This window comes from Brachyistius frenatus, unplaced genomic scaffold, assembly GCF_029030835.1.
Source record: "Brachyistius frenatus isolate BFR_SWC_R1_liver_20210118 unplaced genomic scaffold, ASM2903083v1 Contig_9, whole genome shotgun sequence".
Classification (NCBI taxonomy): domain Eukaryota; kingdom Metazoa; phylum Chordata; class Actinopteri; family Embiotocidae; genus Brachyistius; species Brachyistius frenatus.
Genome location: NW_027210608.1, coordinates 2,123,219 through 2,137,808, shown reverse-complemented (window position 1 = coordinate 2,137,808; position 14,590 = coordinate 2,123,219). Strand labels below are relative to the sequence as shown.

Below are 14,590 nucleotides of genomic sequence, written 5' to 3'. Positions count from 1 at the left end.
TTTCATTTCTCTCACTCGAGTGGTTAGAGGAGGAGCAGACGACGCAGGCACACACTGAACACATGCTGTTCAGCTTTCTAAGAGACTTAGATGAAGACAAGATTTAGTCAAATTCACACATCTTTATAAGACAGGACAAAATGGAAAAGGAGATCGTCTGATTGTTTGAAGACATTTTCTTAAGAGAGTCACATTAATACAAAGATCTATCATGGAATACCAGTATTTTATATACTGCAGTTGTTATACCACATTTTTATATTCTGTAACATGTGTACATGGTAATATGCCAACTTTGCTTCAAAAAGTGTTCAGTTAGTTCATCCCAGAAAAGAAAAAAAAGGAAAACTTTTTAAAACAATATTCAACTCACCATGAAAGGATTACAATACCCTGCAAATGCTCATGGTCTGTGTCATAATGTCTTTAAGCGTTTATCTTTACCACAAGAGAATACACAAAAACTCAATGCTTTGGGTAACTCAATGGATTTGATCCTGCCTTTCATATAAAATACTTGAAATAATTGAATGCTCATTAATGATTTACACAGTCCCAAGGGGAACAGAGACAACACTGTGATTCAGTGAGAATTCATGTCAAGATAATAAGGAAGAGATGTGAAGAGTTCCACTCCAAAACGCTTTATATCCAGATACAACATGAAATAAAATTGTTGCCTGAGGTTTATCGTTCAGTGTCTGAGAAATCTTCAGGATCCACTCTGAGAAATGAACTCATTTTTATCAACTGAGCACTTAATTATGAGCGATTCTTTAAAAGTCATTTGTTTAGATTTGTCCCAGTTTCAGGGGTCATTTTTATTCTGTAGCATTTTGGAACAAAACTCTTCATGTTTTCCAGTTCATTTAATAAACTAATTATCCCAAAGAAATATGCATTTGCAATAATATCACGCATTTTAGCTGATCCACTTCAGTGATTATTGTTTTCGATGTGTGGTCCATAAATGAACACGAGTGTCTGCGTGCTCCAGCGACTCCTCTCTGAGTACCAGACTTCTTTTTTTTTTTTTTTTTTATGAAAGCAATCGTCAGGTGTAAAATCTGATCCCTCGTGTGCAGCGGATGGAAAACCAAAAAAATGCTTTCATTTCAGAGGTGTTTCTTTTCACAGCGTGTGAAGTGACAGGATCCTGAATGCTTTAAAGTAGTAGTTTCACATTTTGGGAACATATTTTGCTTCCTTGCTGAGAGTTAAATGAGAAGGTAGACAACACGCTCCTCTGGACGGTCAGTGGAGCGCTAAGGCCAGCAGCTGGTTAGCTTAGCTCGGCACAAAGGGCGGAAATATGGGAACTGCTGACAAAGCACCGGTATTATTATTGTTATTTTAAATATCGATGTACTTTTGAATGATGTTTAATAAGCTTAACCGGTGTTAGAGCGAAGTTAGCTGTTGGCACTGTTTCCGGTCTTTATGCTCATCCAAGTGTTGGTGGATGTAGTTGTATATCAAGCGGACAGATGTAAAAGCTGTATTGGTCATAACTCCCAGCAGAAAAAGCAAATCATCACATCTCCCAAAATGCCAAACTGTCCCTTTAACGTACAGATTAGGTGGTGTAATTGAGTCATCACACCTCCACACAAATAATGAATCCACTCTGAGCTACAGAAATGTTTCCTTTAGCGGTTTCAACACCAAAAAGCTTGAAAATGACAAAGCGTGTGTGTGTGTGTGTGTGTGTGTGTGTGTCTGAGGGGTGTGGCGTGAGGTATTACTTATCAACACATTATTCTTGCAATAAAAAGCAAATGAACTGGAAAGTGAATGCGAGGTGTCATCACCTCTTTGGAAAGTGTGGTGTTGAACCATGGCTCGGAGTCATCCCAAGTTCTCCAAAGTCTCTGTGAGCCGGTGTCAGTGGGCTTTTCAGAACAGAATTCACCGCCATTCACCTTCACCACATACGACTACTTAACCAGCACTGACATGGGGGAGTTCCCAGGAGAAATCTCCTCTGGATTAGGATGAAAACAAATACCATAGCGTTATACTTTAGCCACCCAGATCACAGTCAGAAAAGGAACCAAAGTAACATCCGAAAAAATAAGTTAACATAATTCTGACACATAGAATTTTACAATATGTACATTATTTTTAAATTAAAATAGATTTGTCGGTTGTCTGATTGGGTAGGTCCTCTACAGAGCGCTTCGTTTGTTTCCAGCCATCCAGTGTTATTCCACAGAGTTCCCTTTAACAGCTCGGTGCCGGCCAATCAGAGTGCAAGTAAGGCTTCTGTCGTCAAGTCCCTGCCAATAGTTTGTAGGTGGTGTCTTCTGACAGGGCTGAGCCCTTAGCAACACAAATGACAGACCCTTTAACACCTTGACGAAAAGAAATAAATATAAAATATATGTAATATTTCTATATATATTCATAAAACCAAACCCAGGATAGATTTGAACTCTGATGTGTTCTCTCCATAATATAATTAAACTGTGGCCATTTTCCTATTGCCAGTCAACTTCACTCTGTCTCCATTTTTGTGTATTTTTGCAGTTTTTCCGAGAAAAAAAAAAGAAAAAGTCTTTTTGAAACCTGTACATCGTTATACGCAAGTAAACAAAATGTAAAAGTGCGTGTTTTTTTTTTTTTTTTTTTTTTTTTTTTTTTTTTTTGAATACGTTTTATCCACTATATCCAAAAGTGTTGCAGGCACTTAAGTCCTTCCCAAACAATGCAGGTGTTTTTCGACAGTGGAGCAGGTTGGTTTGGTTATTCCTGGATTCGTGTGGGTCGTTCTGTCTGTATGTCTCTGTCGATCTGACCATCTGGCGAGGGACGGGCCGCCCCCGGGCCGCCACTAGCCCAGGATGTCCAGGTAGACCGGCGTGGCTTTCCCCATGGCGAACAGGACCTTCTGAATGTCCTTAATGTTCAGTCGCTGCTGCGGTTCCCTCTGCCAGCAGCCCAGCATGATGTCGTACACCTCCTTAGGACAAATCCGTGGCCTATCCAGAACCCGACCCTGGGTTATGCACTCAATAACCTGCAGAGGAGACAGGGCAGTGGAGTGAGACAAAAGATTCTTACTGACTGATTGCTTCGGTTGCTTCGTAATGAGAAAGCGGTGACATAGAGCAGACTGTCCTTTGAGGTCTGAACTAATGAAACTGAGATGAAAGAAATAAACAGAATGCATTTCAATCCTAAATTTGTTCAATATTAAAGGGGAAACAAGTTGTTTTTTTGTTCTCTTCCACGGCACAAAATAGCAATAATACTGAATATCTGTGGGGGTGGATGTTTGAGATGCTACTAATAGGCGGATTGATAATTTCTTTGTTGGATTTGTGCACTATTTTGTCAAATGACTCACTGCTGTCATGACAATTTGACTTTATTATTTGCGCCAATTCCAGGCCACTGTAGCTAACAGATTGGATAGTGGTATATGTGTGTAATGACTGTGGGCGTGCTCTAACAAAGTGTTTATTATTAATATTTACACTCCATATACCAATCCAAACCAGCTCAGTTAAAAAAATTTTTTTTTTAATTACCAACCCAGCTAGTGTGGGAAAACAGGAAGTCTCCCTGTGAGGCATATTATGATGTCATGCAATTTCATGCTCTTTCACGCTGGCAGCGCAACAAGAGTGTCAGAACAAAGGATTTGATAATCTACTGCTATCTGAAGACTAATTTTCTGGAAAGAACGTACGACAAACTTGATCTGCGTTTCAATAAATGTGATTTTTACTCTGGTTTCTACTCAAGTGTGTCAACAACAATGATACACATAATTAGAACAAACCCCGTTATATTGTTCCACCATCTGTTTTCGATATTGTTTCTGTCGTGTCACCAAAGGATAACAGACATGACAGACAGGCTATGTTCAACACTGACAGGATGGAGGATCACACAAACATCACAATCAACCAGTTAGTGGAGGCTACAGCGGCCGGGCAACAGATCATCAGGACTGACGGAGCGACATTAGTTCAATTTGGGATCATTTAGAGCCAAGAGAGGTCAGACCTCTGAAGTCTTCCTTTGTACATACATAATGCATTTGCAAATATTATTAATTTTGCGAATAGACAAGGGAAAGTGAAAACAAGGGTGTGATTTGTCACCCTCGCTCTATGATCACAGTTGGAGCCTTTGATCGCAGCACAAGGCCCGACTCCAGTCGCAGCACTTAACAAGCAGCTCGGGAGGACAGATAAGCAGAGCGATGTTCAGCTGCAGGCAGATGTGACGAGACCAGACCGGGATCAGCTGACGCTACGAGGGCCCGGGCAGGAGGGGGGGCAGCGAGGAAACAGACAGGACGGTGTAGTTGCAGTATAGTTGAAGAAGCTTTAAAGGACAACATCGCTTCATTTCAACCTGGTGTATTTCCCATTCATGTGACTATTGTGGCTCTAGGAATCGTGCTGCTTTGGGAAAATTAGAAGTTGCACAAAGCAGCACGCGAGCAGCGTGGATCAGGACAACTCGTGTGAGCTTGGTTGGAGGTGAAACATCAGCTCTTTGTTCTGGTTGGACAGCTGGGATTTCTCTCATCCATGGACACAGAGATTTCCCAAGTCTGCAGCAGAGCAGTGAGCGCAGGAACACCAGTTTCCCAGATATGTTCTCTTTCACAACGGTTGTCGTTCTCATACAGATGAGATGTGCTCGCTTCTGGTTCTCATCTTCCATTTGGTGTAGCTCCCGGTTTATGTACTCCGGTTCCAATAAATACAGCCAACCATCAAACTAAAATGACTCCTCACGGCCCTCATAATGGACCACGGGAAAATCCTCAACTGAGGTTTTCTGTTATGTTTCCAGATAGCTTCATACATGTAAGTAGTATACGCCTGCTCACTGAATGCAGGTAGTTTAGCCAACAAGTGATGGAGATACCCGATGCGGTTAGCAAAATGGCCGTTGTAGGTGGCTAATTTCCGTGTTTACTTTTGGTCAGAATCAAAAAACAATGATTCATGTAATTTATTTGGAAAGTGACAGAAAGCTCACACTAGTCATGGGACTCCTTGTTTCTCCAAAAGCACAAAGTTAGCATGACCCATAGAGCCACGATAAAATGTGAAATATGTCAGGTTGAAATAAACTTTAATCATCCTTCGAGGTAATTTCATTGCACCTGTCTGACAGTGTCTTTTACACACTGTGTTACGAGTCTTACCAGTGTTTGGCAGTATGACGGTGTGTAAGGACTGTTTCTCTTTGTGGATATAAATTACACTGTAATGGATGGATTCAGCGCCGCAGGAAAAGGCGGAGCTGACGGAGACTGGCACTGAAAGTACATGCAAATTTGATTGCGCGGCTTCATACTGGTGAGAGATAGAGCCTGTGGAGCCCAGAAGAGAAGGAGGCCTGTTTGAAACGACAGTACCCAGGTAATAATCTGTCACTGTCACTGAGTCACTGAGGCTCGTTCATAATTGTTGCCGTAATGTATCGTTGTGTAAAATGTTAAACGCACTGGAATCACTGAATAATAAGTACAGTATTTTAAGATTACGCTACCTGAGGATGAAATTACATTTGAAAAACAGATTGGTGGATTTTCCCTCTTTGGCTGCGACACAATACGGCACTCATCTCTTTACACTGTCAGAAGACTCTCAGTTTAATCTGCTGAGTGGGTCATTTACACCAAAAGTCCTTCTGCTCAGGATACGCAGAAATGTGGAAATCACAATCAGTGTCGAGACCAAAAACGTATTGACATTTCCATTGGAATACTTGTAAGTGCACGAGCCAGGTTATTATTTTAGGTCAATTACATTCTCTCAATATGCCCGCTTTACGGGAGTAATCCTAATTTAATTTTATTGATTCAAAGCAGAACCTTCAATGAAAAAAAAAAACAATCATGGGTGTTATGCAACGCGCCGTCTTGTCTGGTGGCAAAGTGGCATCAATTTATCACCTCGTTGGGTGAGCTCGTGTCTCAGAGAGTGAAGAAACAACACAAAGCAGTAGATTAAGATCCAAAATGGCACACAGAATTCACTTAAATCTGCTTTTAGGAGGCTCATGCTTTCACTACAGCTGAAGCAGAGTAGAGTATTTCCCGACCCTCGATGCTCCGTGTGGGAAGAGTTTGGAAATGGAAAAAGTTGACTTTTTTTTTTTTAATTTACAGCTGGATGAACTGGAGCTGTAATTTCAAGTGTGTGTGTGTGAAATCCTGCCGATATATGTATGTACTGTTACTCCATGCTCCAGGCTCTTTGTACCTCGTTGTTACCCAACTGAAACCAAGGCTGCTTCCCGTAGGTGAAGATCTCCCACAGGATAACTCCGAAGCTCCAGACGTCGCTTTCCGTGGAGAACTTCCTGTACATGATGCTCTCTGGGGGCATCCAGCGAATAGGTAGCATGGTATGTCCTCCAACCTGAGGGGGGGAAGAGAAGAGACGAGAGGTGGAGGGGGGATTTTTCATTATTATTACAAACAGAAATGTTGTAGCTTGAACAGATTAAAGAATTCAGTCATCATCACAGTTCCCTGGTGTCTGGGGATTAGCTGTCCTTCCACGTAACTGATATGTTGGGCTTAACACTTCATGAATGCCTGCCGTGCAGCTGGATGTTGACATGGGTGCAATACAGGAAAATGCTGACTTATCTGCCACCTGCTCTGAATGTATGGAATCAGCAGAGGTGCAATCCTTCAGGTTGTGGTATTAAACCGCCCCTTTGTTCTCGATGTAAAATAGCAATCTGCAGTCCCTACTCCATGGAAGCACTGGCGTTACGCAGAGGATCAAAGTCTCACAGCGTGGGATTGAACGTGTTTCAATCAGATTTTTAAAGAAATCAACGAAGAGGTGAAGAAAACCGCTGAATGCACGCTTTATTTATCCTCACACTAAAGAAGTCCATGTGGCTGCTAATCTAAATGTGTTTAAATTCTGCATACTGACATGCATTCATTAGAAGGGTTGCGTGATGAGCGGTAATAGTGGAGAGCAGATATCAGCTTGAAGCTCTTTGATGTCTTCAGACCAGCAGAACGTGAAAATGAAGGCTACCCTCGCTGTAAATCCTCTGCGGCTGGATATTAATCGGTTAAACAATCGCCCATTAATCATCAGCTTCCATTAGCAGGCATTGCTTTAAGATCTATTTCCCATTTGTGTCAGTGGCTGTGCTTTAATCATGGCTGCGTCGAGCCGGACAAGACCGATGTGGGAATGAGCGGCGAAGTATACGAGGACAGTATCACGCACGGCCATTATTGTGAGGCTCAGGAGTTCCAGTATACTACTGGCAGATAATAATGTTGTTAACATGGTGCTGCTGCAGCTGCAGCTGCAGCTGTGCAGGAGGTTTGTGGCTCGCTGGTTAATGTGCCCATCCTGAGAGAAATGTTTCAAAGTGCAACAGATTGTCTGAAGTTTGAATAAACACACATCAGACTACATGCTGATGTATGATACATAAATCTCGTTCTTCAAATCCCCGATAATCCATTCACATCGGTTCCTGAATGACTCCTAAACTGCCTCGGTGTGGTTGCTGAGAGCAACGCACGTTGATTTGAGTGGCAGACGAGAGGCTGTGTATAAAAGTGTTTTTGTGTCTTTATGATGCAAGTATGAAAAAACTGTTTTGAGAGCAGATTTCTCGCACTGCAATCAAAAATCAAGTTTGTAAGCAAAATGATATACACTGACCCCACCCATCGAACTCAACTCACAAACAAACAAGGTTTTTGATTCCCAACCAATAGTTTTTGTGGCAGAAGCAAAATTCTCAAATCTGCAACCAAAGCGTGAGGGAGAATTTGTTTGCAATCCGAATAATCTTGTTCTCGGTTCAAATCATTTTACTTACAAACTTGATTTTTGGTTGCAGTGCAAGAAATTTGCTCTAAAAAAACTAAACAGTTTTTTGCTTGCAACTTTTGTTTTTGCTTGCGTAATAAATAAACAGAAATACCTTCATATGGTGCAAGTTCAAACAAGAGAACCACTCATCAATCAACAATTCACACTGTCAAACCAATGGAGCCTGTCCAGATGTAGGCAGGAGGCATCCTGTGAAAATATGCTGAATTGATATTATATTCTACATAGAAGCTTTTTACAGAAAACAATATCTTCATGTAACCCCTTTGTAATCACCAACATGTAATTTAATAAAAAAAAAAACATGTTTATCAATAACTGTAACAGACTCTAATTAAATGCACTAACTCTGTTACATGAAGTAATTACTCCTCAACACTGATCCTGTCACTGTGTTATTCGATAACACCAGAAATACAATACGTACAAACTAATTGTATGGATTTTCTTTTCCTATCACTTCCTGCTGTCATTTACTTTTTGTTATCTGCTTCAGTTTTTGGCCTTTGCTGTTGTTATCTTGACAGTTTTGTCAAGATAAAAATAAAAATGATTTTTAAGCCCCTTTGAGGTTTTTATCTCTAAGTCAGTGGAAGTACTCCTGCAGCGTGTCAGACACACATCTATCATCCACCCATCCACCCATCCATGCATTCTCTGACCCATCTACCCACCCATCCGTTCACGCATCCATCTCTCCTTCTGAGCTCCTGTTTTTGCACTTAAGGACAAAACAAAATCAAACCCACAGTCAGACACACCGTGAGCCCTGAAATCGTCATTAGGAAAACCTCTTAGCTTGTAGCTGCATTCACCCTCACGTGGATCCTCCGATCTGCACCTCTGGGTTACAACACAATCACATTCATTTCATCATAATAAGCTCTTCTCCCAACTCTATTTACTTGCTCCAACATCTGTGTGCCTACAGCTGTGAGTGCTGTGTGGCATTTTAAATATCGAGAAAAAAAAATACAAAATCAACTCAAGTCTTACTAATTACCTCTCAGTTCTTTAGCACACTCATTGCACATTTCCTTTGAAAGTCAAACACAATCTGCGTGTGTCAGCTTGACGCAGCAGATGAATCTTCTGGATGTTTTTGAAGAAACATGAGATTTGTCAACCTGCCAAAAGGCTGCTCCTTACTGGGCATTTATGCAGAACGTCCTCTTGTTTGTACACTTGATCAAATTTAGTTGCAGAATTTGAGACCTCTGTTTGCCTTTACGTGTCCTTCATCTGTAACCTTCTCTGACGTTGAATCAGCTATTCTTAACTCCATTACTAAACTCATGCAGCCTTCCTAACGACTTACATACTGCTAGCTAGTTCGTTGATTTACTTAAAAGCTTGTCCCGGCAACTGGTTAGCCTCGCTGTGAGCATTTTGCACTTGTTCGCAGCAAATGCTAAGCTAATTTCTCAAATTAGCCTGAATTATTTCCCAAAATGTTGAAATATTCCTTGAAGAAATGTGTCAGCTTGTAATAACTTCAGTGATGAATAAAGGGGGTCCATTAAACACCAGTCACAATCAATCCACAGCAATTAACACGGTAAATGGAAAGTTGATGTTGCAGCATGACTTCCAAAAATATCAAAATTAGACAGTTAAACTCTACATTTATATATTATGCAAATGTATTATGAGTTTGCGTTATATGTACTGTATATGCCTACACCAGGAATTGATCCTATTCATGTAGGAGTGCGACATATCCATTTAGACTAAGCTATCAGATGTTATTTGGTCACTTAGTCAAATAATAGTTTTAATTTGAAGTGTTTATAGTTTACATCATTATCAATTTTGCATATATTTCAACTTTCAGGTCCCACATGTCGTTCAAATATCCATGACCAAGTTAGCAAGCTAACATCAGCTGGTTCAGCTGAACCTCGCAAAGTCATGTGAGCAGATCACTGATTCAAAGGCTCTTTTGTTTTAGTGATTATAACAGCTATACAGTAAATGTCCACTTCAAAAAAGTTGTATGTCATTTTTTAACTTGAAGTGAGGTTATATGATGATTTATTTGTTCTGACTTCCACAATCTTCTTCAAGGAACCACATCATGTTCCAAAACAGAAGAATCTAATGTCGCCCACTGTGTCTCGAGTGTCTTGAATAAGTCGATATTTCAGGTGAACAGCGTTTCAGTGTTATTGTGAAGCTGTGTGCCCTCTGTACATTTAACACAATTCGATATTGTACACGCGGCATGCAGGTCAACAAGACAGAGTTTTGCACACCTATGTGCTTACTGAGAATCAAAATCTCACTCCATTAACCTCCAGAATGTCAAACTTCGGGTCTTAGTGCTGTTTCAGCAAAACGAACGGAGGGCATCATTTCACTTCCATTCGTCCCTCATTGACCACATATCTATCCAATCACGGCATCCTCGGTGGACGCAAGCGGGGCAATCAACCTCACTTGCAGTACATCAACGTGAGTCAACGTTACATATCAGTTTGAATTCCTATTTGTTATAACGACATGTTGTTTCATTGAATCTTTTTAGTCTTCAAAACATTAAAAAACTTCCCAAGAGGGTTTACTGAGCACACACTCCTCCGTCCGACTTCGCATTAACACATTCACACACATGTACACCGCAGAGCCGCTCAGTACAACCAGCCTTCCTCTAATCCCAACAGGGGTAAAGTGCTCTGCTCAACCACATCACAGTGTAGAGTTGTAAAGTGAGGTGAACCCACTTTTGTGTCATTTTCCCAGAATCCCCCAGTCATAAATCTGCTTTTCTATACCCAGCCCAAGGGCAAATGAGGTATTAGACAGAAACATCCTTTACCTCCTAATTTTTTAAAACCTCTCCTTGGCAGCTCCCAGAGGAAACAGGTACGATCCGCCGGCTTACTCGGAGACCATCGAAGTTGTTGTTGTTTTTTTTTCTTCAGTGGTAAAATAGTAATTAAGATAAACATACATTTGAGAGGTGCTCCAAGTAAGATATCCTTTCTTGACATCTTGAACTAACACAGTATTTATTGACATTCCCAGAGTGGGTGTTGTGGCGGCGGGGACTATGGTACTAGCTCTCCCTCGTGTACACCCTCAAACCCATTTGCCAGCCTTTCACTGCGAGCGAATGGCCAAATGAACACTGACTTCCACTCCACCTGGTCTCATTACACATGACACGTTTTAACATTGTACACAACATTAAGCCAATATTGATGCCGGGACCAGTCGCCCCCGTTGTGTAAAACCTCTGGGTCGTGCTGAGCTAGGTGGGCTGAGCGAGAGGTAACGGAGTTGGCGAGGGGCTGTATACCAATCTGTCCCCTAGTGGAGCTTTATAAAGATTAAACAAAATTAATTAAGTTCCCGTTAGTCTAAATGACTTATCTGAGGTCCACCCTGCTCAACTTCCTCAGATGCATACTAATGATGCAACGGTTGCTGCTGTGGCACGGGGTGTTAAAACTGGCTGACTCGCTGCTTCCCAAATGATTGCACGCTATCACCTTGGGTTTTTGTGACAAGGCCATTGCAATTAGCTCGGAACGTAGAAAAAAAAGCTGAACACATAGTAAAAATAAAATAATTGCCCCTGTAATTATCCTCATCTTTCTCACTCAATGTCACATGGAGAAGCTGGCAATGCTCTGCGGGGAGTGAGGAATGAGTCTGGGGCTTTTTTTTGTTGCTGTGTAAACTGGATTAGTGCTCTGCCTGTCCCACCGTGGCAGGGGAGTGATTGGATTAACGGCGTGGAGAGCACAGCAGCATGGCAGGGGGATAGATTACTGGCCCAGTCGGGCTCTTCGATGGGCGCTCTGCGGCCTGCAGGGAGCCCTGGGAGGCCCCAGACATCTTAAAGGGCCCCGATAACCATCTAGACACACTCTCTCTCCCTGCTCTAACTGCGCCGCTATCTCTGCTCTCCCAGCTCAAACAGCAGCGAACACAAGTTCACTTTTAGAGTCTATGATGTCCATTAGGTTTCTACCTGCTGCGCTGCTGCCAAGTGGAGATAAAGTGGTATCTACTCTGGCCGCTCCATGCTGGTGGGTGGTGAAACTTTCTGAAGGATTTAAAAAAACACACACCAACGCACGCACACACACGCACGCACGCACGCACACACACACACACACACACACGCTGGACTATTGCCAACATGTGATTTTATATTTGCATTTTCTATATTTAGCTCTCTAGGCTGACAATAAAATGAGTAAACGAGCTCCTCAGTGGTTTTGCTGACTTCATAACTGTACTCTGGCTATTAAATATTTACATATACTTGTGACAGTTGCATAGAAAACATACTGATGGGCCTGAACATCGCTGTCTAATGTGCTGGTGGTACTGCGCATGCTGCCAAAACATCTTCGTAAGACCTTTGAAGGTGTCCTGTTGTATCAGGCACCAACACGATAGCAGCTCATCCTTTGAGACCTTTACGTTGCGAGTCAAAGCCACTGTGGATCAGATGTGTTCCATAACATCCTGTCACTAGCTCATATTTTTGTCACTTCTGGAAAGTCACAGATCACTGTACCAATGCGGAATGGTAGAAAATATGGAGCGGTTAATTATTTGAAAAAACACTATCTTCTGTGAGATACGCAGATTTGCAGCCGTCCAACATCTTGTTGTCCAACTTTCTCCAAATGTGGGAATTTTTTTTTTTTAAATTTTATAGTACTCTATTAATCCCCGAGGGGAAATTTCTTCACTACAGCAGGAGGGCTCTCAGGGGGGAGATGCTGCAGCAGGCTGCCACTAGCGCGGCGCCAGGTAACCTGACCTGAGGTGCATGTTTTTGGATGATGGGAGGAAGCCGGAGAACGCGGAGAGAACCCACGCAAGCACAGGGAGAACATGCAAACTCCTCAAAGAAAGGCCCAGGACCGGATTCGAACCCGGAACCTTTTTGCTGTGAGGCGACAATGCTAACCACTGCACCACCGTGCCGCCCTTGACGACTTTGTGAAGTCCAGAAGTGATAACTGGAAAAAGTATCCAAGCCTTCTGGACGGCCTCGAGATGCCAAAGAGCGTGTCCAAAAAAAGGGGCCCTCACTTCAGTCAAACACCAGTCAACACTCAGCTTGTCAAACAGGAGCACACTGAGCAGGAGAAAACAAGTGAAGGAGTGATGGAGCGACTGCACCGTCTGCAGAGTCTAAGGACGCTCACAACAGGGGCAAACGGATAAGTTCACAAACTTGTTGAAGTTGAGGAAAACTGCATTCTGACAAGCCTCATGCTCCCTGAGTAATATTCATCACATGAGACAATGAACTTCTGCGTATCAGGAGTCTCTCACCACTCTCTGGAATGAAATAAAAGCAATGCAAAACAATGCAAACATACACACTTTTTTGCCTCCCCTATTGCACCCTTGTCATTTCTGAGCGGCTCCGATCTCCAATCATCTGACCATAAAGATTGGACCCTTTCTAAAGTGACTCAGGCCTTGACATCTGCCCAGTTTTCTTGCTTCCAACACATTGACCATGAAAAACAACTAATGTATTAGTTAAGTCTAACATATCCCAGACCCAGACACGCACCTTCGTTACGATAGGTTTTGGCTCATCGGTGCAGAACGTGTTTTACAGATAGAATCTTGTTGCTTTTACAGTCTTTGTGCTGTTGAAACAAAACATAATACTTTTTGGAGAGAGCCTCTGTTGTCTGGCCTGTATGCTAAACTAATCAGATGCTGTCTGCAGCTTTAAACCGACCATACATCATTCAGAAAGCCAATAAGCACAGTCGCCACAACACTGAACCAACAGTGAACTGGCTTCTGGATCCTTGAAAAGCCACACATTTAAATTCCTCTGAGGTTAACAGCAGCAACTATTTCAGTTTTAAATATATTACTGCATTAAAGAGTGATCATATAAGACAGTTGAGTGTGAGGCCAACAGAGAGAGAAAGAGAGACAAAAACAAAACCTAAGGGGAGACGCAGGGCAGACTTTTTTCATCCCTTCATGCAGAAGTAATAAATATGGCCTGTGTACTCATTAGCAGTGAGCTGCATACAGTTTTGAGGAGCTTGTGCTTGATAAATAATGCAGCAGAGGAGCGTCTGTTTGATCCTTGAAACAAGAGAAACCTGGAGACCATTTTTCTTCAAAGCAAAGCGGAACAGGTAAGCAGAGGCTTCATGGCAGTCACAAAGAACAGCGAGTCCTTGAAACTGAGTCATTAGATTGTAACACAGTTAGCGTTTGATAGTCCTCAGTCCGCAATTCACAAATTTACATTCTGTCTGTACAGCTATTTCTATTTCCCTGCTAAATTTTGAGGGTAAGATATTAATTTTTTTGCGAAGTTTCACTGGACTCAAGTTTTCTTTTCCATGCTCAGCAGCACGCTGCTTTACATTCAGACAATGTTGCACTCAAAGAAATGAAGAGCAAGCCCGGCCTCAGCTAAATGAAAACACTCGAGCGTTTGGAGTAAAGTCTAAAAAATTTTGTTATATCCTCCAGAAAAAAAAGTAAACGACCGTAAATGTTCACATCTCCTCCTCTGAGAGGAACCTATATGCCAATGTTTGGTCAACATATGCTTTCAGAAAACCAAACTTTTATTGAACTTTTTTCACTGAATTCCACCCAACTTACAAAAAGAACAAAACACAATTAATTACTGTAACAAATCAGGCAGGGGCTCAACATAAACAATGAATACTGCACACATGTAACTGGGTACTATAGGGGAAAAAAATGACAGGAGGAAATTA

General features: G+C 41.9%; 1 protein-coding gene across 4 annotated transcripts in view; it reads right to left on the bottom strand.

Annotated features, from left to right (window-relative positions):
• Nucleotides 1-1,339: 1,339 nt before the first annotated feature.
• ntrk3b (neurotrophic tyrosine kinase, receptor, type 3b) overlaps nucleotides 1,340-14,590 on the bottom strand; it is a 204,416-nt gene continuing 191,165 nt past the window's right edge. For all 4 annotated transcript variants that reach the window (XM_069690324.1, XM_069690327.1, XM_069690325.1 and 1 more), the window contains 2 exons: nucleotides 6,237-6,395; nucleotides 1,340-3,019 (listed from right to left, as the gene is read on the bottom strand). In XM_069690324.1, coding sequence (XP_069546425.1) covers nucleotides 2,834-3,019; nucleotides 6,237-6,395 — 345 coding nt within the window. In that variant the 3' untranslated portion in view covers nucleotides 1,340-2,833. The remainder of the gene's footprint in view (nucleotides 3,020-6,236; nucleotides 6,396-14,590) is intronic.